This window comes from Trichosurus vulpecula, chromosome 6 (assembly GCF_011100635.1).
Source record: "Trichosurus vulpecula isolate mTriVul1 chromosome 6, mTriVul1.pri, whole genome shotgun sequence".
Lineage (NCBI taxonomy): Eukaryota > Metazoa > Chordata > Mammalia > Diprotodontia > Phalangeridae > Trichosurus > Trichosurus vulpecula.
In genome coordinates, this window is record NC_050578.1 from 130770549 (window position 1) to 130796130 (window position 25582).

General features: G+C 37.5%; 1 protein-coding gene across 1 annotated transcript in view; it reads left to right on the plus strand.

Moving 5' to 3' along the window:
• Positions 1 to 3311: 3311 nt before the first annotated feature.
• UBA6 (ubiquitin like modifier activating enzyme 6) overlaps positions 3312 to 25582 on the plus strand; it is a 67722-nt gene continuing 45451 nt past the window's right edge. The window contains exons 1-9 of the mRNA XM_036763104.1: positions 3312 to 3458; positions 6450 to 6512; positions 13175 to 13269; positions 13531 to 13559; positions 13724 to 13818; positions 14248 to 14359; positions 16276 to 16356; positions 19215 to 19337; positions 23490 to 23613. Coding sequence (XP_036618999.1) covers positions 3373 to 3458; positions 6450 to 6512; positions 13175 to 13269; positions 13531 to 13559; positions 13724 to 13818; positions 14248 to 14359; positions 16276 to 16356; positions 19215 to 19337; positions 23490 to 23613 — 808 coding nt within the window. The 5' untranslated portion in view covers positions 3312 to 3372. The remainder of the gene's footprint in view (positions 3459 to 6449; positions 6513 to 13174; positions 13270 to 13530; positions 13560 to 13723; positions 13819 to 14247; positions 14360 to 16275; positions 16357 to 19214; positions 19338 to 23489; positions 23614 to 25582) is intronic.

Consider the following 25582-nt stretch of genomic DNA (forward strand, 5'->3'; position numbering starts at 1 on the left):
TTACAGAAAACCAGTGAAATAAAGAGGTGGAAGTGAAGAGGCAAAGCATTCCAGGCATGGGGGAGACAGCCAGTGCAAAGATATGGAGAAGAAAGATGAAGTGTTAAGTCAATCTCATGAAGTAGTTGCTTTTAACTCTTACATCAGATTAGGATGGGGAACCTGCGGCTTCGAGGCCACAAGTGTCCCTCTTGGTCCTCAAGTGTGGCCCTTTGGCTCAGTCCAAACTTCACAGAACAAACTCCCTTAATAAAAAGGATTTGTTCTATAAAACTTGGACTCAGTCAGAAGGCCGAAACCAGGAACCTAGAAGGCCACATGGGGCCTTTAGGCCACAGGTTTCCCACCGCTGGATTAGAAGATACCCTCTCACCCAAGGAGGTAAACATGATGAGGGCAGCTAAAATAGTATGCCAGCATTAGTGGTGATGAATTTCTCCTGGTGGAAAAACAGCCACTAACCTGGACATGCCACTTGGCTGACATCTCAGTCTGGTGCCCTCAGTATTGCTAATCAACTGGCATGCGTGGTCCACATGTAGTTAAGTGAGACTGTCATTAAAGCAATTACACCTATATTATGAGTTCATCTTGGAGGTGTCTGATCATAAAAGCCAATAGATGGAAACTATCCATTGCTAGTAATCTCTATCTGGACAAGGAATCTCATCATACTGTGGGTTCTCAGAAATTGTGGTATTAATAATAATAATATTAGCAATAATAAAAAATAATAGCAAACATTTATATAGCATTTTAAAGTTTATAAAGAGTGTTACATAAGTTATCATACTTGGTCCTCCGTGAGTATCCTTACAACCCCGTGAGGTAAGAGTTTATTATTCCTCTTATTTTATATGTCAAGAAACTGAGGCTCAGGGAGTTTAAGTAATTTGACCAGCCATACAATAGTAAGTATGTAGTACTGAGCAATGAACCAGAGGGGTTTTAGGAATTTTATCATATGTAGAACCCTGTGGATGTGGGTGGGTTGCTCCTTCTTCCCTCAGAGTGAGGCATGCAGCCTGTTCCAAATCAGGGATGGCAGTCACTGGATCAATCTTTTTGTTTGCGCTATCTTTTTTGTTTGTCCTGCAGAGCAATGTCCTTTTGCAGGGTCCCATTGGTCTATGTGTGTTGCCTGGGGTTTGCATTATTCTTAAGTTAGCAGAGCACCAGCAGGTTGATGATCTAGGGTGGCTTTCTATCTAAGGCCTGATTGGGCCTTAATTTTCTCACCCGTAAAATAGGGGTAACAATATTTTCCCTGCTTGCCTCACAAGTAGCTGCAAAGATCAAGTAAGATAATACTTAAGAAAGTGTTTTGTAAACTAAAGATTATCATACAAATATAAGATGGTGGTCTTCTATTATGATTTAGAGTTGGTGGCATTGTCTAATCCAGAAGTGGGCCTGGACGCTACGTAAAGCCCTCTAGGTCCTCAAGTGTGGCCCTTTGACGGAATCCTAACTTCACAGAACAAATCAATTTGCTTGGAATCGAAGTTTGGATTCAGTCAAAGAGCAGCACTTGAGGACCTAGAGAGCCACATGTGGTCTTGTGGCCACAAGTTCCCCAACCCTAGATGAGATTTAACATTTGTATCGTTTTTAATTCCTAATTTTATCAGTGTCATTTAATAGTGAGACAGGACAATAACTTCTGGTCACATATTAAGAACAATATATACAACTGAAGCTATCAGAGTTACAGGGGAAGCTGGGCTAGGCTTGGCTTGTGGCAACTCACCAGGTTAATGAGAACTTGAGAGAATTTCAGATACCCAGTAGTGGATAGTGCTTTAAGGATGGATTAGGGGTAAGATTTGCTTGAAGTTCCTCTGGGGAATACCTTTGTATGAGAACTTCAGAAAAGCCAAATATTAGCTAGAGTTAATCTTTACCTTTTCTACTCGATTGAAAGTGGAGAGAAGCAGGGCAGCTAGGTCGCGCAGTGAATAGAGCACTGGCACTGGAATCAGGAGGACTTGAGTTCAAATGTGGCCTCAGACACTTGACATGCTTACTAGCTGTGTGACCTTGGGCAAGTCACTTAACCTCAATTACCCTGCCAAAAAAAAAAGTGGAGGGAAAAAATTTTTACTACTTCCCTATTGCCCTCAGCATCTGCCAACAATTCCATGTACACAACTCCAGAATATAATTTGGTGACACATAAAGTAAACTCTCAAAGAAAGTAATATGAGGATCTATGAGGCTGTCTGGATGCAAGAGATTCACCAAAGAATCTTTGTCTAACTATGGAATCATGAAAACTAGAGTCTCAGTGATAATATGAATTTAGCCTAGGTCTCCCCATTCTCCCTTACTCAATATAGCTAATCAGTTGTGAAGTCTAATTGATTCTTCCTCTACAACTCATATGCTCCTGACTCCTGATAGTTCCTAGCTGTGTGACTCTAGGCAAGTCATTTAACTTTTCAGTGCCTCTAAGCAACTCTTAAGAATTTAGGTGGCAGAGCAGCTGCTGAAAATATTGGGCAAAGTTTTCACTGGCTGTCCCCTAATCCCGAAATGCTCTTGCTCAGAACCATTTCTTTGCTTTCTTCAAGTCCCAGCTAAAATCCCATCTTCTTCAGGAAGCCTTTTCATAACTCTCTTGCACTTTTCTCTCTGTTGATTATTTCCAATTTGTCCTATATATAACTCTTTTGTACGTAGCCGTCTACCCCATAGGACTGTGAGCTCCTTGACACCAAAACCGTCTACCTGTCTTTGTATTCCAGTACTTAGCACAATGGCTGGGATATAGTAGGTGTTTCAGAAATGCTTGTTGACTTTATTAGCTCTAAATTTGGGAGGGGAGTGTCCCCACATCTGGAGTTCCCTCTCCCCCTCCCAAAACACAGAGACAAACACACTCTCCCTCTCAACACAGAGAAAAGCAGTTCCCTCCAAAACAGACACACCCAGAGACACCCAGACACACACACACACACACACACACACACACACTCCCTCTCAACACTGAGAAAAGCACTTCCCTCCAAAACACAGACACACACACACACACACACACACGCTCCCTCTCAACACAGAGAGAGGCACTTCCCCCAAAACACACACACACCCAGACACACCCAGAGACACAGACACGGACACACAGACACAGACACAGACACACACAGACACACACACACACGCACGCACGCACGCACACACACACACACACACACACACACACACACGCACACGCTCCACGCACCAGAAGCAGAGTCTGCCGGAAGCCGGAAGCAGCTCCCGTCCCATCCACGACGTCACTTGTCCCCGCCCCCGTGACCCCTGAGGCCCCTCCCCGTTCCCTGCCTCCCTTGGGCGGCGGCGGCGGCGGCGGCAGCAGCAGCAGCGGAGATGGAGGAAGCTGACTGTCTCCCACCGCCTGGGGGAGAAGAGGCGGTAGCCGCAACGTCCTGGGCAGATCCGGCGGGGACCAGCAGGTGAGGCGGGCGGGAGACCGGCATGGGTGGGCAGGCAGGAGCTGGGAAGCGGCGGCACGGCTCCGGGCTCGCTACCCCTCACCCCGGGAGGCCGGAAGAGGAAAACTGGGCACTAGGCACCGGGCCGGGCCGGGGGATGGGGGGATGGAGATGCTGCCTAAGCAGAGGGGGGCGGGGCAGCTGCTGGCTCACCAACCCCGAAATCGGTTGAGGAGAAAGTGCCCCTCCGACCCTCCAGGATGCGCCCGGGATCCCGGCCGGGACTCCACCCCTGCCCCCAGGGCGCGGGCCTCTCCGGCCACGCTCTCCACCCGGGTTGAGCCCCAGCCCCCGGGCGCCCCCTCGGCCCCTCCGCCACTCTGTAAAATGGGTGCTCCGTACAAAAGTGCTACCTCAGGAAGGAGTGCCCGGAGGCCTAGCGATCACACGAATGGATCCATCTCTAACATCCCTCCCCCACTGTGGGGACCAGAAGGAAAGCCCCTCGAGGGCCAGCCGGCCAGCCCTAGCCTCGGGTGGAAACCTCTGTCTCGTCATATGTATCTTCCTTTTCTGCCTCTAAAAATTAGTCTTGAATCCGGTCTTCTTTCTATGAAGATTCTCACCGTACAAATCCCGTCGTATCAAAACATCTGATGAATTAAGTGATAAGTTTGGTTTGTGGGTTCAGTGGAATCTTTTACACTTAGGAGAGAGGAAGGCTTTCCTCCTTATGCAAGAGAAACAGGCGCAGGAGTGAATGGCGAAGAGGGTGATGTATCCTAAATGGCCAAACCAAGGACATTCAAAATCCTACATGTTAGGCACTCCTTTGTAGTTGACGGCCAGAATGATCCCAAACAGAAGGAAACATTGACCTTGAGCAAGTCACTTAACCTCTCCATATTCTAGGCCAGAGGTGTCAAACAACCTAACAGATTAAAATGTAGTTGGAGAATATTGAATGAAACAAATAAAAATACAGTAGAACATCGATAATGCTTACGTGTGGTTTTCTGAGTTGATGTGCACTGGCTGAGATTCTCATGTACAGTTAGTTAATGGCGCCTTTCTCCTCCCCCTTTTCTGTTTGATTTTGATACCACTGCCTTGGGCAACTCTCTGTGACTTGCTCACAAGGTGCCTACCTGCAGTGGTAGGGGGACTTTCCTCCCTGGGGAGCTCCCAGTAGCACTGAAATTACAGGTCCAGTCCCTATTCCCTAATCTTGTTGTGAGCCCTGCAAAAGTCAATCGTAGAGGATAGACTAATAATCATTGTATTACTTGTAGTAGTTGTAGTCTACTACTACAAATAACTAGCATTTACATAATGTTTTAAGGTTTGTAAAGCACTTTACACATGTTAACTGTTACTATCCCCATTTTATAAATGAGAAAACTGAGGCAGAGGTTAGTGACTTGCCCAGGGTCACACAGCTAAGTAAGTGTTTGAGTCAAAATTTGAACTCAGGGCTTTCAGACTCCAAACCCAAGGCTACATTCACAGTGCTACCTACATCTTTGAAAAATTCACATTGTTTTGGGCCACTCAGTTATAATTCTCAAACCAACTCCCTAGGAGTATTAAGTTCATGATAAACTGTTCTTGGAGGACCTACTGAGCTCAGTTTGGAAAAGCTCAACACAAAGTTGGCCCAAGGCGATGACCTTTTTGGCTACAGGAATTTTTAAAATCAAATTATAGAGGAGTTGGTAATCTGTGTTGATGTATCACAGATGTTTGAAATAACTTTGTGAAGTAAATTTTCTATAGATGGAAGAATTAAAACCATTCAATGGAAGAGCTATTTGAACATACCTTTTCCTCATTTCCATCTTTAAACTTTGCCCATTAGTCCTCACTTTTTGTAGGATAGGAAGAATTAAAAGGATACTAGCAAGGAAAGTATCAGGGAAGTCTATAGTGTGTGTTTTTCTATGAGTTTTTATTTTACAACAGATGAAGAAATTGTAAGTTCATTTTAGGGAGGAAATTTGTGGTGAATGATAACCTTTGGTTTTACTGAAAATCCATGGGTTAATCCAAGAATTACCTGATTTTGATCGAATACAGTTTAAATGAAAATATGCAATATTATATTTTAATGACACAGACTTATAAACACCTTGATTTAATCATGAGTGTCTGAAAACCTAGAATGTAATAGCCTATTTGGTAACACTTTTTTAAAAACTAGTAATTAATCCTGTTTTATAATTCTTTAAGACCTAGTTTATCATCATGTAGGGAATATTAGTTGCTCCTTCAGTGAAAAAGTGCTAATTCTTCAATAGGCAAAAAATATATATCATTGGTATCCATCAACCCAGATTGTATTTATTCCAGGTAAATAGATGGTTGTTGAAAGGTACTGTGGCCAAAACATTCATTACCCAGTAGCCAATCTAGGATTAAGTCTTTCTCAGTTTACCTTAGTCAGGTTTTCAGAAAACAATCTTTTGCTGGAACTGTTCCTCAGTTTTGAGCTTAGTAGGATTTACGGTCTGGTGTCTTACTAACTTAGCTTTTGAGTACCCAAGGTTAAAACATATCAAATTGAAGAATTCAAACCATACTTCAGCTGAAATAAAAATGTGTTTGTGCTAAAAATATATACATTTAAAAGGGATTTTTTAGACTTACAAAAATTAAAATTTTAAAACTTAAGTATAGTATCAGAGGTGGGCCTTGAACCCAGCTCTTCTTGCCTCCAAGCTTGACTTTCTAACCACTACATCATGCCACTTCTCATCTACAAATACTGACTTTGTGACCCTGCACAAGTCACTTGATCTCTCAGTACTTTATGCAGTTCTCTAAGACTTTAAGTTGCGGAGATGGCCACCATCATTAGTACTTTCCTCATCCAAAATTTCTCTCTGAGTGAAATCATAGTCCCTGCCCAACAGTTCCTAGACCGTAGTAGAAGTTTAATAAATGCTTATTAACTAGCTCTAAATATTCTTTAGTAACATTTCTTACCCTTGTGATATTATCTTTTCTTTGCAGTAGAAACAAACATTCCCCCAATATGTCAGCTGACTCAATGGAAATTGATGATGCATTATACAGGTAAGAGCCCATAGAAAGCTAATGTTTGGGGTTTGTATTACAGCATTTGTTATTACAGTGCCTATTTCTTAATATTGACATAATCTGAACACCTGACGAATTTTGCAAATGTTCAGAAGAATTCTCCCTCAAATTAGAATTGGAGCATTACTTTTTTGGCATACATTTAAAAATTTCATAAATATACTTGAAATTTCAATTGATAGTTAAGCTACTATCTGAAAAATGTTGAGCAAATTAAGAATATAAGCTGCTCTTGAATCTTGGTTGCATTCTTAAAATGAAATCTGTTTTTTAAAAATTTGCATACATGCATATAAATGTAGATGCACATTGAAAAATAACATCAATTTCTAGGCTACATTCAGATTTCATGTGAGCCACATTTGAGGAATATCATGTGACCTGTGTTTGGACCAGGATGGCTTTTTAGAAAATTTCCCCATTTTGTGGGATTCTAAAGGATAATTACGGGAAATCCATTAGCTTTAATTGGTGATGTCTGAGAAAAGTGAGATGATTGCTGTTGTCTCATGAATATAACAGATCAGGTCATTAAAGGAAATAAATATTCCCGGATAGACAATGTATAAATTATTTATTTGAAGAATAGGTGTTTTATCTGGCAGAGATATTTCACTTTTTTCTAACTATCTTCATTTTTTTCCTTAAATATAACAAAGTGACCTAAGTAACATTAATAATGTTGCCCAAGGCAGATGAAATACAGTTCAAGTTTTAACAGTGGTATATATTTAAAACACTGAATATTTTAATAGTTGAAGGTTTTTCAGGTTTTTTCCTCCTTTAGAAGATAAATATCAAAACTAAGAAGGCTTTTATGTCTAGCTGTCATTGATTTGCATTTCCTCTACAACCTTATAAGCACTGATCTATGCAATTTAACTTCTATAATACTATCTTGTGCTTATCTGTGTTACTTATAGGTATTAGTCTTCTTCACCTAGACTGAATGCCCTAAGGGCCAGAACTCTTTCTTTATTCCTCTAGTCCCATCATTCCTGTTCTAACTTCACTTGCTTCTTTACTCAGCCTAGACCCAGCAGGGGTGGGGAATCTTCAGCCTCAAGGCCACATGTGGCAGGTTCCCCACCCCTTGGTCTGACTCTCAGATCAGCCATTTCAATCTACTACCACCAAAATCTGCCAACTGCTAATCCCCAAACATGAGTTTGAAACTGTATTCCTCCTTCTTATACACTCTTGTTGAAGAGTCTGGGGCCATTTCTATTTATCTCCAGTCTTTCACTTTCTATTAAGCTCCCTCCCTTTCTTTTACAAACTGTTCAGGTGACCCTTGTCCTAAAAATAGAAACTTCTTTTGACTCTGCCTCCCCCTTATTACCTTTTTTCTTGTCTTATTGCCAAACTTCTTTTTAAAAGAATCTACACTTACTACCTCACTACCTAGTCACTATTTAACCCTTTGCATTGTGGTATTTTTAGGATCATAGATTTAATCCTAGACAGGCCCTCAAAGGCCCAGCCATCTCATTTTGCTGATGAGGAAACTAAGGCCTAGAGAAGCAAAGTATCAGTCACGCGGGTCTTAAGTCCTTAAGAGAGAGTATTTGAACCCAGCTCCACTCAGCTGAAGCTGCTTCTTGAAGTTTATCACTGACCTCTTAATTACCTATTCAGTGAACTTTATTCAGTCCTAGAGCTCCTTGACCTTTTTGTAACATTTAACGCTGTTTACCATCCCACTCTTTGAAATTCTCTCTCCTCCCTTGGCCCCCATGATGTCGCAATGTCCTGATTCTTCTCCAGTGAATTTCTTTCTCTTGCAAGCTCTTCCTCTCTTCATCTAGTCCGTGATGAATGGCTTTGCCTAAGCTTCTGTCTTTGTCCCACTTCTGTGTTCCTCCGTGATGTGCTTTCCCTTTAGTTTAGTTACATATTTAAGGGACTTCTGTTTGGGCTAGATCTTGTGATCTCATTCACTCCTGTGGCTTTAACCATCACTTCTATTTGGATAATTCCCATATTTTCATCTCCCACTCTGGCTGTTCAAGCATCAATTTTTATTTCTCTCTTTTGCCAATGACATTTCAATTGAACTCACCATTCACTTAAATTGGCTCTCCTTTTTCAGCTAATTGCAGAACCATTACCCTATTTCAAATGCCCTGAGCCATTTATAATCCCGCCCTCTTCTTTGCTAAAAACCCAAAGCTCCTCTCTCTGGCTTTATCTCAAATATGTATATCCTTACGTATGCCCTATTTAAGTAATTTTTTAAAAATCTTCATTTTTATCATTGTAGTTACTCCCTCCACTGATGTCTACTGGTTTACAATTTTGTGTAGGTGATAGCCAAGAATTTGGCTGGGAAATCAGTCAGTCACCAAGCACTTGTTGAACACCTACTGGGCTAATTTCTGGAATACAAAGACAAAAATGAAACGGTCCTTTCCCACAAATCTCGTACATTAGAACTGAGATGCAGACAGATACATTTATAGATATATACAAGATACATGGTACATATAAGGTAACTTTAGAAAGGAAGGTACTGGCAGCTGAGAGTGGAAGATAGGAAAGACCTCCTGCAAAAGTTGGCTTTTGATATGAATCTTGAAGGAAACAAGGAATTCCAGGAGCTGGATGTGAGGAGAGTAGTTGTCCAGGTATGTGGGACAGCCTGTGCAAAAGCATAGATGCCAGAGATAGCATGTCAACAGTAAGAGGTATGGGAAAGGCTAGTTTAGGGGGAAAACTGCTGGAGGACATCCATTTCAAAAGGGAGAAGAGATAAAGGATGATATAGTCTGAGAGGATAGCAGGGTCAGATGAAGGTTTTTATGAATTGGGGATGTCTGAAGTAAACAGAGACGGGAACCACTATATAAGGAAAGATTGAAAATGGCAGTAAATGAAAGAGGCAAGCTCCCAGATCTAAGGGATAAGTCAAGATGTTGACCATTTCAAGAAGGACTTTCTCAGAGACTTGAGTAAAGGTGTATTAATGGGGAGGGGGGAAGGTTACAGGTTTAAAGTGTGAAGCTAGGGATGAGAGGGATCTCCTTCTGTTACCTCAATTGTGAAATGGTTGAAAATTCCTCAAATAGTTGTATCATAGGTAGTTAACAATAAAAATTAGTAAAATCTTAAAGCAATTTTCAGAAGTTCTATAGCAAAAATTGGGAAAGGTCTTCCCATAACAATTACACTGCTGCTTTAGGAAAGAGTAAATCATTTGGCTGTGTAATGGATCAATTCACCATCCTATTAACTCTTAAAACCAAAACTCCCCACCTTAGGCAACACCCTACTGTGCTTGTTATCTGTTACATTGTAAAGTCCATGAAGTCGGGCTTGCCTTTTTGTAATTGAATACTCACCCACCCGCAGGCCTCTTTTAGTGTCTGGTACACAGTAAGTACTGAAATGTTTTTTCATTCCTTCATTCCTTATAGAAAACAGGCTATAGCAGTGGTGACATGAAAAGGCTGAGACTAGGGATAGTTATGCCAGGAGGCAAGCAGGCTGTCCTCCACAAAATCTGGCCTGTACTGATACAGTAGGACCAACTACCCTCAGTGCTTAATCTTCTTCCTCCCACCTTTTCCTCCCTAAGGAACAGGATGTGCTTGTGTAGAATTGGGAAAAAATGGTCCCAGAATACGGGACGAAGTCAGGAAGACTCTAGTTCAAAAGCAGTCTCAGCCAATTATTTGCTGTGTGATCCTGTCAAGCCTCTTAATCTCTGTCTCTCTCAGTTTCCTCAAGTGTACAATGAAGGTAGTAATAGTGCCTATCTTCCAGGGTTGTTGTGAGTATCAGAATGTGATGAAATATGTAAAACACTTAGTATCATGCCTAATGGAACCTACAGGTCCCCATGCCTAGGAGTAGAAATGGCTGTTCTGTCTTGTAAATCGATAACTTCAAAATAGGGCTCAAAAAATCAGCTTCAGAAGTCCCACATCATCCGTGCATGATAGACAGCACTTTCCCTAAGAAAAATCAGGGTATTTTAAGTAAACTAAATGCTCACTATGAGTCAGCTGTATATGGACATCTGCATTAAGATAGACATAATGTCAGACTGGGGAGGTGCTAGCTCCATCGTATTCCTTCCAATCAGTCTGCTTCTGTGCTGTTCTGGCCAACCATTTTAATGACAGTACCAGTAAGGTGGAAAGTGTTCTGAGTAGGGTGACTAGAATTGTGAAATCTTGCCATAACGTCAGTTGAAGGAACTCGGGAGTCTTTTAGAGAACTGAAGATTCAGAGGAGACATGATAACTGTCTACTAGTATTTGAACGCTATTATGTCTTTAGGGGATTACACTTTTTCTTGAACCCAAAGGGCAAATCTAAGAGAGTGTATGGAAGTAGTAGAAATCAAGATTTAGGCAGGATTTAAGGGCAATTTTCCTAACAATTAAAGATAACCAAAAGTGAAATATGCTGCTACTGGATTTTCCCTCACTGGAATTTAATCAGCTATCATTTCTTAAGCACCTGCTCTGGCATTTTACTAAGCACTGGGAATACAATTTTTTCAAAAAGGCAAAAAAAAACCCAAAAACCCAGTTCTGCACTCAAGGCAGTATTAAGAGAGATAGCATGTAAACAACTATACAGACAAGATAGACACATGATAAATTGGGGTTAGTCTCAGGGGGAAGATACTAAGATTCAAGAAGGGCCAAAATTAAGGATTTAAGATGTCTAAATCTGCTTATTAATTATTTAATATTAACAATTTTCAGCATTCATTTTTAAAATTTTTGTATTCCAAATTCTCTCCCTCCCTACCCTCATTGAAAAGGAAAGAAATTTTATATAGGTTATACATGTGCAGTCATGCAGAATGTATTTCTATTTTAGTCATATTGTGAAAGAAAACACAAACCAAAAACAAAGTATGCTTCAATGTTCATTCAGACTCCATAAGTTCTTTCTCTGGAGATGGAAAGCATTCTTCATCATAAGTCCTTCAGAATTTTCTTAGATCATTGTATTGCTGAGAATAGCTAATTCATTCACAGATGATCATCATGTAATATTGCTGTTACTGTGTTCAGTGTTCTGGTTCTGTTCATTTCCCTTTGCATCAGTTCATGTAGGTCTTTTCCAGGTTTTTCTGAGAGCATCCTGCTTGCCATTTCTTATAGCACAATAATATTCCTTCACAATTATATGCCGCAAGTTGTTCAGCCATTCCCCAATTGATCCCCTCAATTTCCAATTCTTTGCGACCACAAAAAGTGCTTACATCCTATCTAAGGAGAAAACATAAACATGTAAGACACGTAATGTATTTACGAATACAAAATAAATACAAGGTAATTTGGGGAGAGTAGGCGCTCCATGCTAAAGGAATCAGGAAAGACCTCCTATAGAAATTTGCATATGAACTATACTTTGAAAGAAATTAGGGAATCTAGAAGGTAGGGAAGTCAGGAGGTAAATGCATTCCAGGAATGAGGTCTTGGAAATAGAATGTGAGGACCACAAGAAATACATTTTGATTGGACCATGGAATCTAGCTTCCTCCTCCTTGATCCCCATTCTTCCATTCTCTTCCACATCTAGTCCATCCTCTGTACAGCTCCCAAATGGATGTTTCTGATCTGTCTGATCTCTGTTCTGATTGTCACTTCTCTGTTTAAAAATCTTTAGTGGTTCCATTGTCTTTAGGATAACTCATAAATCATATGGAATCCAAAGCTTGGCATTTAAAGCCTTCGCAATACGGCTTCCATCCTCTTTCTGGTCTAATTTCCTATTATTAATTTTCATATATTCTCTATTCCAGTTGGTTGTTCTTCACATACGACTTTCCATTTACTGCCTCCATCCTTTCTATGATCTGTTCCTTCATATTGGAATTCACTAACTTCTTTCAAAGCACAATTCACATGCTGCAGTCTTTCAGGATCCTCCTCCTTGTTAGAAGTACTCTTGCCTTTTTGAAATTACTTTGTATATACTTTGTATTTTCTTATGTGACATTGGGTTTCCTACCACTCAGTAAAATATAAGCTACTTGAGGACAGAGACTCTGATTTAATTCCTTAGCCCCTGCACTTTATTAGTAAGCATGTAATAAACATTTTTTAAGTTGAATGAATCAATAAGGCCATTATCTTCAAGAAATGGTGCCTAGGATTATGGGAGCACAGATCGAGAGTTGGAAGGTATCTCAGAGGTCATATAGCCCAACTCTCTTTTCACAGAACATAGCAGAGTCTGAATTTGAGCACAGGTTCCTTCACCTCAAATCCAGTGCTCTTGCTACCATATCAGCATTCATACTGTCACAGGTTTTGTAGCTAAACTCCTTCACCTGTTGGTTTTAGTATACCTAATATTTTTAAAATTGTAAATGTTCTATTTTTCTTTTAATAACTAATTTAAAAATGAAGACTCCTTACCTATTATATAATGCATGCAAGTTCCTTTTTACCATTTCTTTTGATTTGGTTATTAGTTTTAAAAATTAAAAGACTTTTAAATCATGTTGAAATGTGATTCATAGGAACTTTTAATCTTCAGCTGAGGATAGAAACAGGCTGTTGTTTTTTCTTTCTTCAGAAATACTTTATTTAATATTAGAACGTTAAAGAAAGGATGCTTTTCTTGCTAAACTTTTTTTTTTTTTCCCAAATATGTGTCTTACTTTGTAGTCGACAGAGGTATGTTCTTGGAGATTCAGCAATGCAGAAAATGGCCAGATCCCATGTTTTCTTAAGTGGCATGGGTGGACTCGGTGTGGAAATTGGTAAGTTCTGTTCTATTGTTTATTTGAGACACTAAAGTCCCAAAGTACTTTTCAGAATTTTAAATGTGTGTTTTTTCAACATAATTTTTATTTTGCTTAACTTCAAAGTAAGAAAAAAAGTTCCACCAGATAGTGATTATCCCATATACATCTCCCAGAATTTTTGTAAATTCTCTAGGAAGTAGATGATGAATTAGCCACTTCTCTTGAGTGTTGCCGATAATAAGATATATTTATCTATTGTTTTCCTTCCCATTTCAGCTAAGAATATTGTTCTTGCTGGAATTAAGGTATGTGAATGATTGTACATGATCAAATAATTATTTGTTACAACCTTGTTCATTAAATTGCTTATAACTGGTTTAAGATTATTTCCCGTCAACATTGGGTGGGGGTGGTGTGTGTGTGTAAACATTATATTTTTTAAATGGCTTCTTTTTTTTTTTTTTTGAAGGCACTTACAGTTCATGACACAAAGCAATGCCAAGCATGGGATCTAGGAACCAACTTCTTTATCTGCGAAGATGATGTTGTAAATAGAAGAAACAGGTCTGGACAAATTTTACTATCTGATTTCTCTACTACGTATGTTTGCATGTCCATAACTTTCAGCATTTTCACATGAATGTATGTTTCTGAAGGGTGAAGGAAAGATTTATCATACTCATACCAGTTAGAGCCTCAAAATCCAACCTTATACATGGAATACCCATTTAGTTTTAATAGCGACCTAAAGAGGTCTCACAGAGTTATGAGCATATCCTTTGAGATTCTGTGACTACTCAATACTGCCTCATTAAGTGTTAGTAGGTATTTATCAAGTTGTTCTTGTAATTCCTATGCTTTTAAACTTTTTTATTAAAAGTTCCCATGAGGTTTCTTATTTCATTAACATTATTGAAGTGTTTGGTTCGAGATTTTCTAGCAACATATATGCAGCTTACGTTGAGTAGATAAATTATGTGATTTTTATTTCAGAGCTGAAGCTATAATTCATCGCATTGCAGAGCTAAATCCATATGTCCATGTCACATCATCTTCTGTCCCTTTAGATGAATCAACAGACCTCTCCTTCCTAAAACAGTATCAGGTAGGTGGTTATTAGGTAGGCAATTACAGTTAATGTTGGTATAATTTAAAGTAGTGTCTAAATGGTCCTATAATAAAATTCATTTAATTAAACTATAATGGACCACCCAAAAATGACTTGGAATCACATTATTTCAGTTCCAGTAATGTTTTTTTTTTTATTGAAAAGCTAGGACTTTTCTAAATTCTTTAACTGATGCAGTGATATTTTAATTTTTTGAATGGCAGTTCTTGAAGCATCTACTTTGGTTTTCATCCTGTAAGCCACATACACCAGCAGTACTATGGGAAGTTTCTGGGAACTTCCTGTGAAGAGAAACAAATCATCATAGTGGACAAACAGTGTTGTACTTTAATCTCCTCAAAAATTCATTGCATTTAAAGATTTGCACTAACCTTTATAATTAATTAGGGAATGGAGTGTGGGAAATCCCTTTTACTAGCTAATCATTGCATAGGGTAGAACCCCAGACTGTTCTAAGATCTAGACCAAAAGTTTGAAAGCTCATAAGAATATTCTATAATAATGTTTAATTTGTTCTTTATTATATAATAACTGGGAAAATAATTTATTATTTCAATTACAGCACCCTATACTTTGTAATGTTTACCGATATTTATTTAAAAGATTCTACCTATTAGTTATGAATTATGACTTTGGATTGTACAGAAAAGTAGAAGACGGTTCTTTCCCTCAAGTATCCTCTAATCTATGATAAAATAACTAACAAATATTATATGTGGTTTATACTGTTTTGTAATCCTGTATTTTTGTATTAATATGCATATATAAAAGCCTCTTGAACAAATATATGAATATACACCAACTTAGAATGTGTGTGTGTGTGTATGTATGTATCCTTAAGAACCTTACTCTTCCCCTAACTTTTTTGCATTATTTCACATTATTTCCCTGTGTGTATATTCCCAAACTTGTGCCTTCTCCCACCATAGATTTGTGTAGGTTGTCTCCCATGCCTGGAATATGCTCCCTCCTCTTCTTTCTCCCTTCTAGACTCAGGTCAAGTGCCACTTCAATGAAACTTTGTCTCATTTCCTCAGCTAGAATTTTCCTAGAATACTTTGTCTGGCCCTTCCCTGTCACCCCTTACATTGTATTCTGTTTACCTGCATACTGTACTCCCTAGTAGAATATAAATTCCTTGAGGACAAGGACTGTCAATTTTTCTCATTGTTTCCCTGGCCCATAGTAGATGCTTAATAAATACATGTTTAGTGAAACTTAATAATTCATCCTTACCTAAGGATCTGGTTCCTAGATGAGCAAATGACTTTGAGTTCAAGTAGAAATCCTTTGTAATATGTATTGTGTTAGTGCTGCTATTTACATGTTATTGCTTATCAAACAAGTGTAGGGTATGTCAACTTCATGAAGCTTTCATGAAAACTAGGTTTATTACAAGAGAAATGAACGTACATGTCAGGACCTCTTAATAAGTAGTATAAAATAAAATGTATGTATAAAAGCAGAATTGATATGTTGGAATCATTAATAGTAGATTGTCATTCTAAAAGTGCAGGTTAAACAATAAGATTCTTCCCAGAGAGAGAACTTAAATATAAGTAGCTTATTTTAGAAGAAAGAGTACTTAAACTAGGAAAACCCAAGTTCTAGCCATGAGTGTATGAACTTGGGAATGTTCACCTCTTTGAGACTTCTTTTTTTATCTTTAAAACCAGTATAATACCAGATTGGTATTTCTGTTTGGTATTCCCCACTGCTGAACATGGTGACTTTAGAGAGGGAGGAATGAAACAATTTTTCCAAGATAGATTTTCAGTTTATAAAATGTGGGGGAGTAACTAAAGTCAGAAATTGTGTGCTTATACAGAAATATTGCTTAAGGAATTATGGTAAGCTTTCTAGCGTTTAATTTGATGTTTCTTCCTCAACAGTGTGTGGTATTGACTGAAATCAGGCTTTCTTTGCAGAAGAAGATCAATGATTTTTGCCATGCACAGCACCCACCTATTAAGGTAATGCTAACCAATTTAAATGTGTATAGTCAGATAAAGGTACAAAAAGACATTTCTACCCTTAAAACCTGTGGTTGTTCATTTAGTTGTGCAAGAGGTTACTGACATTAGGAAAAACAAATATAAAATTGGGGCGGGGTGGTACATGGGGTTTCCATGCCATGTTCATAGTCATGCTATCTTTAAAACAAAAGGCCTTTGATTTATAGATAGATTTCCAAAACTCATAAATTGTTAATTTTGGAGATGGAGAGAGAGAGTGTTTTTCCTAGAATTAAACATATGTTATATGATCTCCCTGCCATTTGTTGCTGCAAAATAAGAAACAGAGCTTTCATTGTTGTATCTGACTACAAAATTGTTTACCAAATTGTAAGTTGACTCTGAATAGCAATATGTATTTAAATTCTGTGTAGCAGTCTTTTTAACAAATTTTGAACAGTAAGGATTGGCTGTATGTTGAACTTTTGCTAGAGAAAGCTGAAAATACATTTTACTACATGTTTAATTCTTTAAAACAAAATATTAATTCTGATAATAAATACTTTTCCCAACAATAACTATGAAATAATCCATAAAATGCAGTACATAAAATAAAACTGGCAACATGCAGAGCATTTTTTCTCACCAGTAATTCCCTAGAATTCTTTGTCCTTTTGTGCTAACATCTCAATAATGAAAAAAAAATTGATTTCAGATAGTATATACTTTTCATAACACATGAAACTTACAGTACCATATGTACTTATAGCAAATAAAATTCTTAAAAATAAAACATTTTTTAACCCAGATCTTACCTTCCACTGTGTCAGATGGTGGTGTGAGGGCACTGTACTGACATTGTACAAGTCGTTGATTAGTTAACACCAAACTCACTGCTGACAGTGGCTGCAGACATCCTGCATGAAGTTTACCTTAACATCTTTATTTTCTCACTAAGCTGTATCACTGACTGTGCATGATTGAGCTTAGAGCCCAAAGGACTTGCTCTTTGCTTTGGGAGCCTAATTGTAGTACAGAACTTGAATTTTAAAGGCATACAATGAAAATATGCAATGAATTACTGGGAGATCTCTACAATGGTAGGATGAACAAGACCAGTGAAGCGAATTTAAATTCACACTCCAAAAACTTGTGCATGTTGGGCCTCTCATTTTTTTCTCTACTTCACATAGCCACAAATGCATATGGTTGCCTAATGAAAAAGTGAAAATGAAGTTACTAATAAAATCACACTAGTGCTTGAAATTGTGGAAGTTAAATGTGTAAATTTTGAGGGTTGGCTATACATTGTCATAGTTAGTAATCATTGTATATGTTGTTCTTCTGGTGGTACTTACCTCGCTCTGTTTCAGTTCTTTCATTTCTTCCCATATTTCTCTAAATTCTTTGTACTTAATATTTCTTACTATGTAGTGATATTCTAGTACATTCATATACCATAGTTCATTCAGCTATTCCCCTAGTTTATGGATTTTCACCTTGTTTCTACTTTGCCATTACAAAAAATGTTGTTATAACTATTTTGGTATATGTGGGATCTATCAGATGTGGTTATCGTTGGTCAAAAAAGTATATATAGATTTCTTTACATAATTCCAAATTGTTTTCAAACATAGTTGAATCAGTTCACCAATAGTATATTAGTGTGCCTGTCGTTCCACAACCCTTTGAGTATTGACTTTCCAACTTTTACTTTCTTAACAAATTTTTGGTATGTGTTTGCATGAAATCTAAGAATTAATTTAGCTTGTCCTCTTATTAGTGATTTAGAGTATTTTCATATGATCATTGGTACTTCTTCCTTTTTTTGAAACTGTTGATACCCTTTGACTACTTATCTTCCAGGGAACAATACTTGGTCTCATGTGTTTGTATCTTTTTCTTATGTCTTCACGTTAGACTTTTATCATTAATATTTGATGGAATTTCCTTACCATTCAGTTTTTTATTTTAGCTGCATTGCTTTTGTTCATGTAAGAGCCTTTTAATTTTATGTATTTAAAGTTGTCTGTTTTTTTCTCTTGTAATTATCTCTATTCTTTGTTTGGTAAAAAAAAAAAAAAAGTCCTCAACTAGCCATAGTTGTATAAAATTCTTCTCTCATGATTTTTAAAAAAAAAATATATTAAGTCCCATATCCACTTGGAGCTTATTGTGATATGTGATACAGAATTATGATCTAAAACTAATTTCAGCCAAAGTACTTTCTAGTTTTCCCAAAAGTTTTTGAATCAAAATGGTAGTCTCATTCCCAGTAGTATATATTCTTGTGTTTGTCAACCCTACGTTTCACGTTTTTAACCAGCACCAAGCAGTTTTGATAATTGTTTCTTTATTATATAATTTTTGGTCTGATAATACTCTGCAACCTTGAATAATAAAAGTTTTGCAGATGAGCCAGAATCTGACTTTGTTGGGAAACTGGAGTGGTAGGAAGTCAGGAATTAGACAATCAACAAATATTTATTAAGTTTGCCTTTCAAATTTAAGGTAGATTTATTTATAGAGTATAGGAGATGTAGATTGTTATAAATTTTTTAAAGTACTACAACCAATAACATACCAAGAGTTTTAACACCTAAACTAAAGGATGTGCAAGTAGTTTGTTCTTTATGGTTGACTTGTTCCAAAAGGAATCCTTAACCCATAATTGTGAGATCGTCTTGAGACAATGCCCATGATTATTTAGTAACAAAACCCATATGTACCCACCTTTAAAATAGAGTTAATGCTGCTTTGTGCTATTTTCTCCTGTGGTTGTCATGAAAAAAATCACTTTGCAATCTCTAAACTATAATGTTAATATGAGCTAATGCTGTTGGAGAATGAGCTTGTATTTATGTCTTATTTTGCAGTTCATCAGTGCAGATGTATTTGGGATTTGGTCTCGTTTGTTTTGTGATTTTGGTGAAGAATTTGAAGTGCTAGATACATCAGGAGAAGAACCAAAAGAAATCTTCATTTCAAACATAACACAAGTAAGAGATTAAATTTCAAACTTAACAAACATTTATGTATTAATTTTTGAATACTTGTTAATTTGACACCATTGCCTTTAATGTGGTAGAGATAGATGAAGCATATTAGAGAGAATTATTTTACTATAATATTGCATTCATTCCTCTGTCAAAGTCTTACTTTAAAATCTGATAACACAGAGGTTAGCTTCTGTAGGTACTTGAAGACCTGTGCAGTGAAACACATGCTCTGACAGGTACTCCAAACCTGGAAAGTCTCTTAGTATGGACATGGCTACGAATGTATGTCATCACAGGATGAATCTAGCCCAAGTCTTTTGGAGAGGCTCTTCACCAGAAGGTTGAACACCAAGTGATGTTTTTATCAGCCATAGCCATTCACAAATATCTCTTCTGTGTAAAGGAGTTGCAATCTGAAATAGTGGAGGTTGTACATATGCCTCTGAAACCCCTGAAATCTTGGAGGATTCATCAAATCTTTTTATAAAAGAGATCCATTATAAGTTAACCTATCTAGTAAAGTTTAAATCCTTTTGCCAAACTGGAATACTTTCCATCCCTTGAATAAGCCTTGTTCTTTCCTGCTTCCATATCATTATTCACACCGATCCTATAGGTCTTATGTGCCTTTGGTTTCTTTTCCCTTAATTTGTGCCTGTTGAATTGCTACTCATCCTTAAAAGTCCCATCTGAAATGTTACCTCCTTCATGAAACTTTCTCCTTCTAGCTTCACATAACTTTTGTTTTGTACTTTTCTAACACTAGATAGGTATTACTATGTTATTATAGGTATCTAGACTCTAGACGTCTAGAGAGTACAAACTATCTTATCTACATTTTATCTCTTTCAGTAGGAGGCTGTTTTGTTGAATTGAAAATGATGATCTAAATTTCCCTGCAGTGTCATTTTGTACTCAACGTGCCATCACTGTGCTCTGTTTGCCAGTTTTTTAACGTGGCATTTAGTCTGTCATTCATTACATATGATGTTAAATTGTATATTTATATATGACATTTAATTATGATTTGAAGTTTGCTGTGTTAAATTAGAAAGAGAAAGGATTTCAGAAATGACCTGGTCTAGCACCCTTATTCTAGGAAGGAGGAAATAAAACAGAATAAAGCACAGTAAAATAGAATCCTGAAGTTGGAAATGACCTCAGCAGCCATCTAGTCCAAACATATCCAAAATGTGTTTCTGTTATAATATACTTGAACTGTGGTCATCCAGTCTCTGCTTGAAGATCTCTAGTGAGAGGGAACCCACTTCTTGAGGCAGTGGATTCCACTTTTGAACATCTGTAATTGTCAAAGCACTTTTTTCCTCGTATTATTCCTAAATTTTCTTCTTTGCAACTTCTGAATGTGCCATATGGAATCCAGCAGAACAAATGTAATCCTTCTTCCATGTGGCAGCCTTTTAGATGCTTGGAGACTGCTATCTAATCTTCAAGACCTGAGACTTCTCTTCTCCAGGCTAACCGTCCCTATTTCCTTCAACTAATCCTCATGTGACATGGAGCCATAACTGTACATCTTCCTGGTCACCCTTTTCTCTATGGCCTCTATCTTATCAGTATCTTTAAACTGAGGTACCCAGAATTGGATGTCATACTCCAGATGTGGTTTGACTAGGGTGGAATACAAGAGCGAACATCACATTCTTATTCCTCGAACCTGTCTTTCTTCATGCAGCCCAAGATAATGTTAGCTTTTTTTTTGATGCTACTTCATTCTGCTGCCGCCAGATCTTTTGGAGACAAGCTTCTGTCCAATCTGCTTCTTCCTTTCTGTACTTAAGAAGGTGAATATAATCATTTAAATATCAGCCCAGTGCTCTAACATGTCATGGTCCTTTTTGACTCCTAATTTGCCTCTGATGTGTTACCTATTCCTTATACTTTTTAATCTAAATATACTACATTCACTCCTCTGACACTGTCACCAGCCTGATGCAGGCCCTCATTTCCTCACCCCTGAACTATTGCAAAAGCCTGCTTGTTGGCCTCCATGTCACAAGACTCTCCCCGTTTGAGTCCATTCTCTATTCTGCTAGCATCTCCACTTACCCCTTTGCTACTCAGTCAACTCCAATGGCTCCCTTTCACATCCAACATCAAAAATTGTCTGTTACTCGAAACCCTGTTCACTACTGCCCCTCCCACCAATCTTTCCAGTCTGCTTATACCTTAAACACCCACCCCATCCTCCCTCCGCATACTCTTCAACCCAGTGACCCTGACCATCTTGCTGTTCCCCACACAAGGCACTCCCATCTCCCAACTCTATGCATTTTTACTCCATATGCTCCATTTCTAATTTCTTTTCCTTCTCATCTCTTCCTCCTGGATTACAATCCCTTCTACAGGAAGCCTTTCCTGATCTGCCTTAATTCTAGTGCCTTCCCCCAGTTAATTATTTCCAGTTTATTCTGTATGTAGCTTGTGTGTAAGTGGTTGTTGGCATGTTGCGTTGCCTATTAGTTTGTGAGTTCCCTGAGGTCAGGGACTATCATTTACCTTTCTTTATATCCCCAGCACAGTATGTGACACATATCAGGCTCTTAATAAACATTCATTTCCAGACAGATGGACAGTTTAATGTTGTCTTCAAGTTTGATGAGCCTGCCCTCTATGTCTTTATCCAAGTCATTGATGATTGTATTAGAAAGCACAGATTCTTGAGCTACTGCACTGGAGAGCTTCCAGATTGACATTGAACTATTAACAACTCTTCTGAATCTATCCAGTTGGTGTGTTACAAATTCATCCAGCTGTCTTATTTAGAATACATCTCTCTATCTTGTACACAAGAATGGCATGAGATACTTTGTCAGATGTTTCTAGGTAACATGTCACTGTAACATGCTTTTGATCTGTCAGTCTGGTAGCCCTATCAAAAAAGAAAATGAGGTTAGTTTTGTGTGACCTGTACTTAATGAAGTTGCACTGGAACCTTGTAATGACCACTTCTTACCAAAGTCACTCCTACCAACCAAGTTGGTTAGTAAGTTCTCTGTGAACTCTTGAGAAGTCTGTACGTGTCTTCAGAAAACTCCTTTTCTTCCTCATAAGAATTACTATTAAAATTTTTCTATGTTTAGAATTTTATTTTTGAGAGTATCTCATTCCTCCTAGACTGACTTCCTCAGTAGAATTTTAGACCAAGGGATCCTGCCTGTCACTCTTATCTATTTTTATGTACTGCAGGCCTTTGAAATCTGGTTTACTAAATTCTGTGACCTATGTCCAGCCTTCTTCGTATAAGTCACAAGCTCTAGGAGTAAGTGGTGATTTCATCCCAGGATTCCCATCATTTTTACGCCAGTAACAAGTTCCTGCCTGTTAATATGAACTAGATTCAGAATAGAATTTCCCCTTATTGGCTCGTCTACTTTTTGAAGAATGAAATTATCTATGTGAATAATTTTACAAATTTTTAAAAATTTCTCAAATTTTCCTAGGTTGCTTATTTCAATTTTAATTAGCCCCAAAGTTAGGAATATTGTCTTTATTATCTTTCGAACAACAAATTTCCCGTTCTTTAATTTGGCCCTTGCTAGATCTCAGTGTTAAGAGGCAAATGTCATACTTTTTTAAATGGCTCTAATAAACATACCTTTTATAACATTTTTTTTTCAGTATTCTCATCTAGATAACCTTTCATCCAGTGATTTATTTCATCCAGTAACTTTCTTTAACTTCTATGTGAAGTGGACATCAAAGTTACATGTATTAACCAGAACCTAATTAAAGTATAATAGGGTTATAACTTCCTGTCATTTGAATTATATGCTTATAAACACATCCATGTATAATAGATATTTTCTCTTACCCTGTTTTTAAGAAAAAAATGTTTAAAATGGCATATTTTTAAAGAGACTTGGTTCATTATGATAGCAGATCTTTCTCTTTTTTTCTATTTTATTGTTGCCTAGTTGGTCTTTCACGAATCCGTCAGTTGTTTATTCTTTGTTGCTTTGTTAAACTACAGGTAAAATTCTCCAGATCTTTATCCCCCCATTGAGTTTTGGTGTATTGGCTATTGAATGAATTTTAAGTGAATAGGCAAGAATGTGGCCTAAAAATACTTGAGGCTGGGCTTTGAAAGATTTTTTTTCTTCATTAACCTTCTGGCTAATTTACTTTCAGGCAAATCCTGGAATTGTAACTTGTCTTGAAAATCATCCACACAAACTTGAGACAGGAAATTTGGTAACATTTCGAGAAATAAATGGAATGACAGGGTTAAATGGATCTACAAAACAAATAACTGGTAAGCTGATGGCGTGTGTTCTAAGTAGTTAATTAGATCCGTGATCCCATTGATATAGGTTCTGATACCCTCTAGTGGTAGAAATTACGGTTCATTCATTCACGTTCTCATCATTTCCAAGTCTTGTTCATATACTCATAAAACTCCCATAGGTGTTCCACCTAACATGCTGGGAACCTTACTCTAAATCTCTTCATATTTCATGGATACTAGTGAATTGTGGACTGTCCATCATTAATCTTTTGCTTTCACATGTCTGACTTGTTTCCTTTTCCATATGATGTCCTTTACACAACTTCTCTGCGGTTTGTTGCTAAAATGCTATAGCATACTATATATAGCCTACTTATCTACCTCTCCTTTGTCCTTGCAATGAACCACAACTTGATTCCTTAAAGATTGTGGTACAACCCTACAGTGTCATTGGGAGAATGTCAGTGTGGTAAGATGGGTCTTTGTTTCAAGGAGATACTTGGGATCATTAAAAGCAATACATAGTTTCCTAAATGTATCCATGAAACAAGGCATAAAGCTCATCAAAGGGGTTTAACATTTTCATTGAGGATGTCTACAATAGAATCCAAATTGAAGAAAGAACTCCCAGTAGATGATGAGGTCCTTTAAATGCTCCTGTTTTCACTGGCATTTTGCTGACTGCCAGAGAATATTGGAAAGAGCTTATCCTTATTCCAGAGGAAAAACTAAGTGGGATGGAAAAATGTTTAAGGCTATGCTATATGGTAGATTGGTATAGGAATTCTACTTGGTAGAAATACAGCTTAACATTTTGAGACATTTGAAAAATTAGCATAGTGTAGTGGGAAAAAGTTCTGTACTTGGAAAGAAGAGTCACCTGAATTCTAATCCTGTCACTAGAAATTACTAGAACTGTGACTAGGGACAAGTAAGATCTTCAAGCCTCTGTTTCCTCATCTGTAAGCTGTAAGTATTAATGGCTCTAGCTATGAGGATTAAATGAGATAACATATGGAATGCTTTTCAAACTTAAGGTGCTGTTTAACTATTTTATGTTGCTATTAATTATTAGTATTAAATGATTCATACCAAAAAACCTAGTAAGCCAGATTTAAGTATTACGAAAAAAAATAGAGGGCCAGCTTAACATAGCGGAAAGAGTACTGAACTTGTAGGTAGGATGCCTGGTGTTGAGTTTCTCCTCTATGTTTCTCCTCTAAACTATCTGTATGACTGTGGGCAAGTCATTTTAGCCTATCAGCTTCAGTTCACTGATCTAGAAAACAACAAGGCCCATCACACTTGCGCTCTTAGGTAGCTGTGAGAAAAGGCCCTTTGTAAACCGTAAACCCTTGTGAAAATGGGAGATCATAGCCAGCTACCAGTAAACCACCAATTCAGTTCATCTGCTTTAAAAAATTTCTACTAATGCTATGGCTATAGTCCTGGATTTGGAGTCAAAGAATCTGGGGTCAAATCCTACCTCTGTGACTGAGCAAATCACCTAATCTCACTGGACTTAAGTTTCCTCATCTGTGAAAATGAGGGAGTTGGTCTAGATGACCTCTAAAATACTTTCCTTCTCTCAAGTTTTTTATCTTTAGATACTTAAGAGAATTAAAATGCTGGTGTTTTAGCCATCTCTAATATTTTTTAACCTTGTAGTTTTCCACAAAATTCTGCTGTCTTTTTTGGTATATCATATTGATCCAAATACAAAATAAACTTTCTCCCAAAATCTGGCTTATGCTTGTGCACTATAATTGATATTATTTTTAATTGTACAGGTATAGTAGGTTTTTTTTTTTCCTTTGAAAGAGATATAATTTTGGAGTATAACCTATATTTAGATTTTTAAAATACCTTTAAAATTTTTAAATTAATACTTCCTTTGATATTGAGGTAAGTTGACATTATAGAACCTGGTGGAAAATTGCTTGAAATAAAATATAGTTCAAAATTAAAAATCTGGTTTGATGCTTGACTTAAAGGA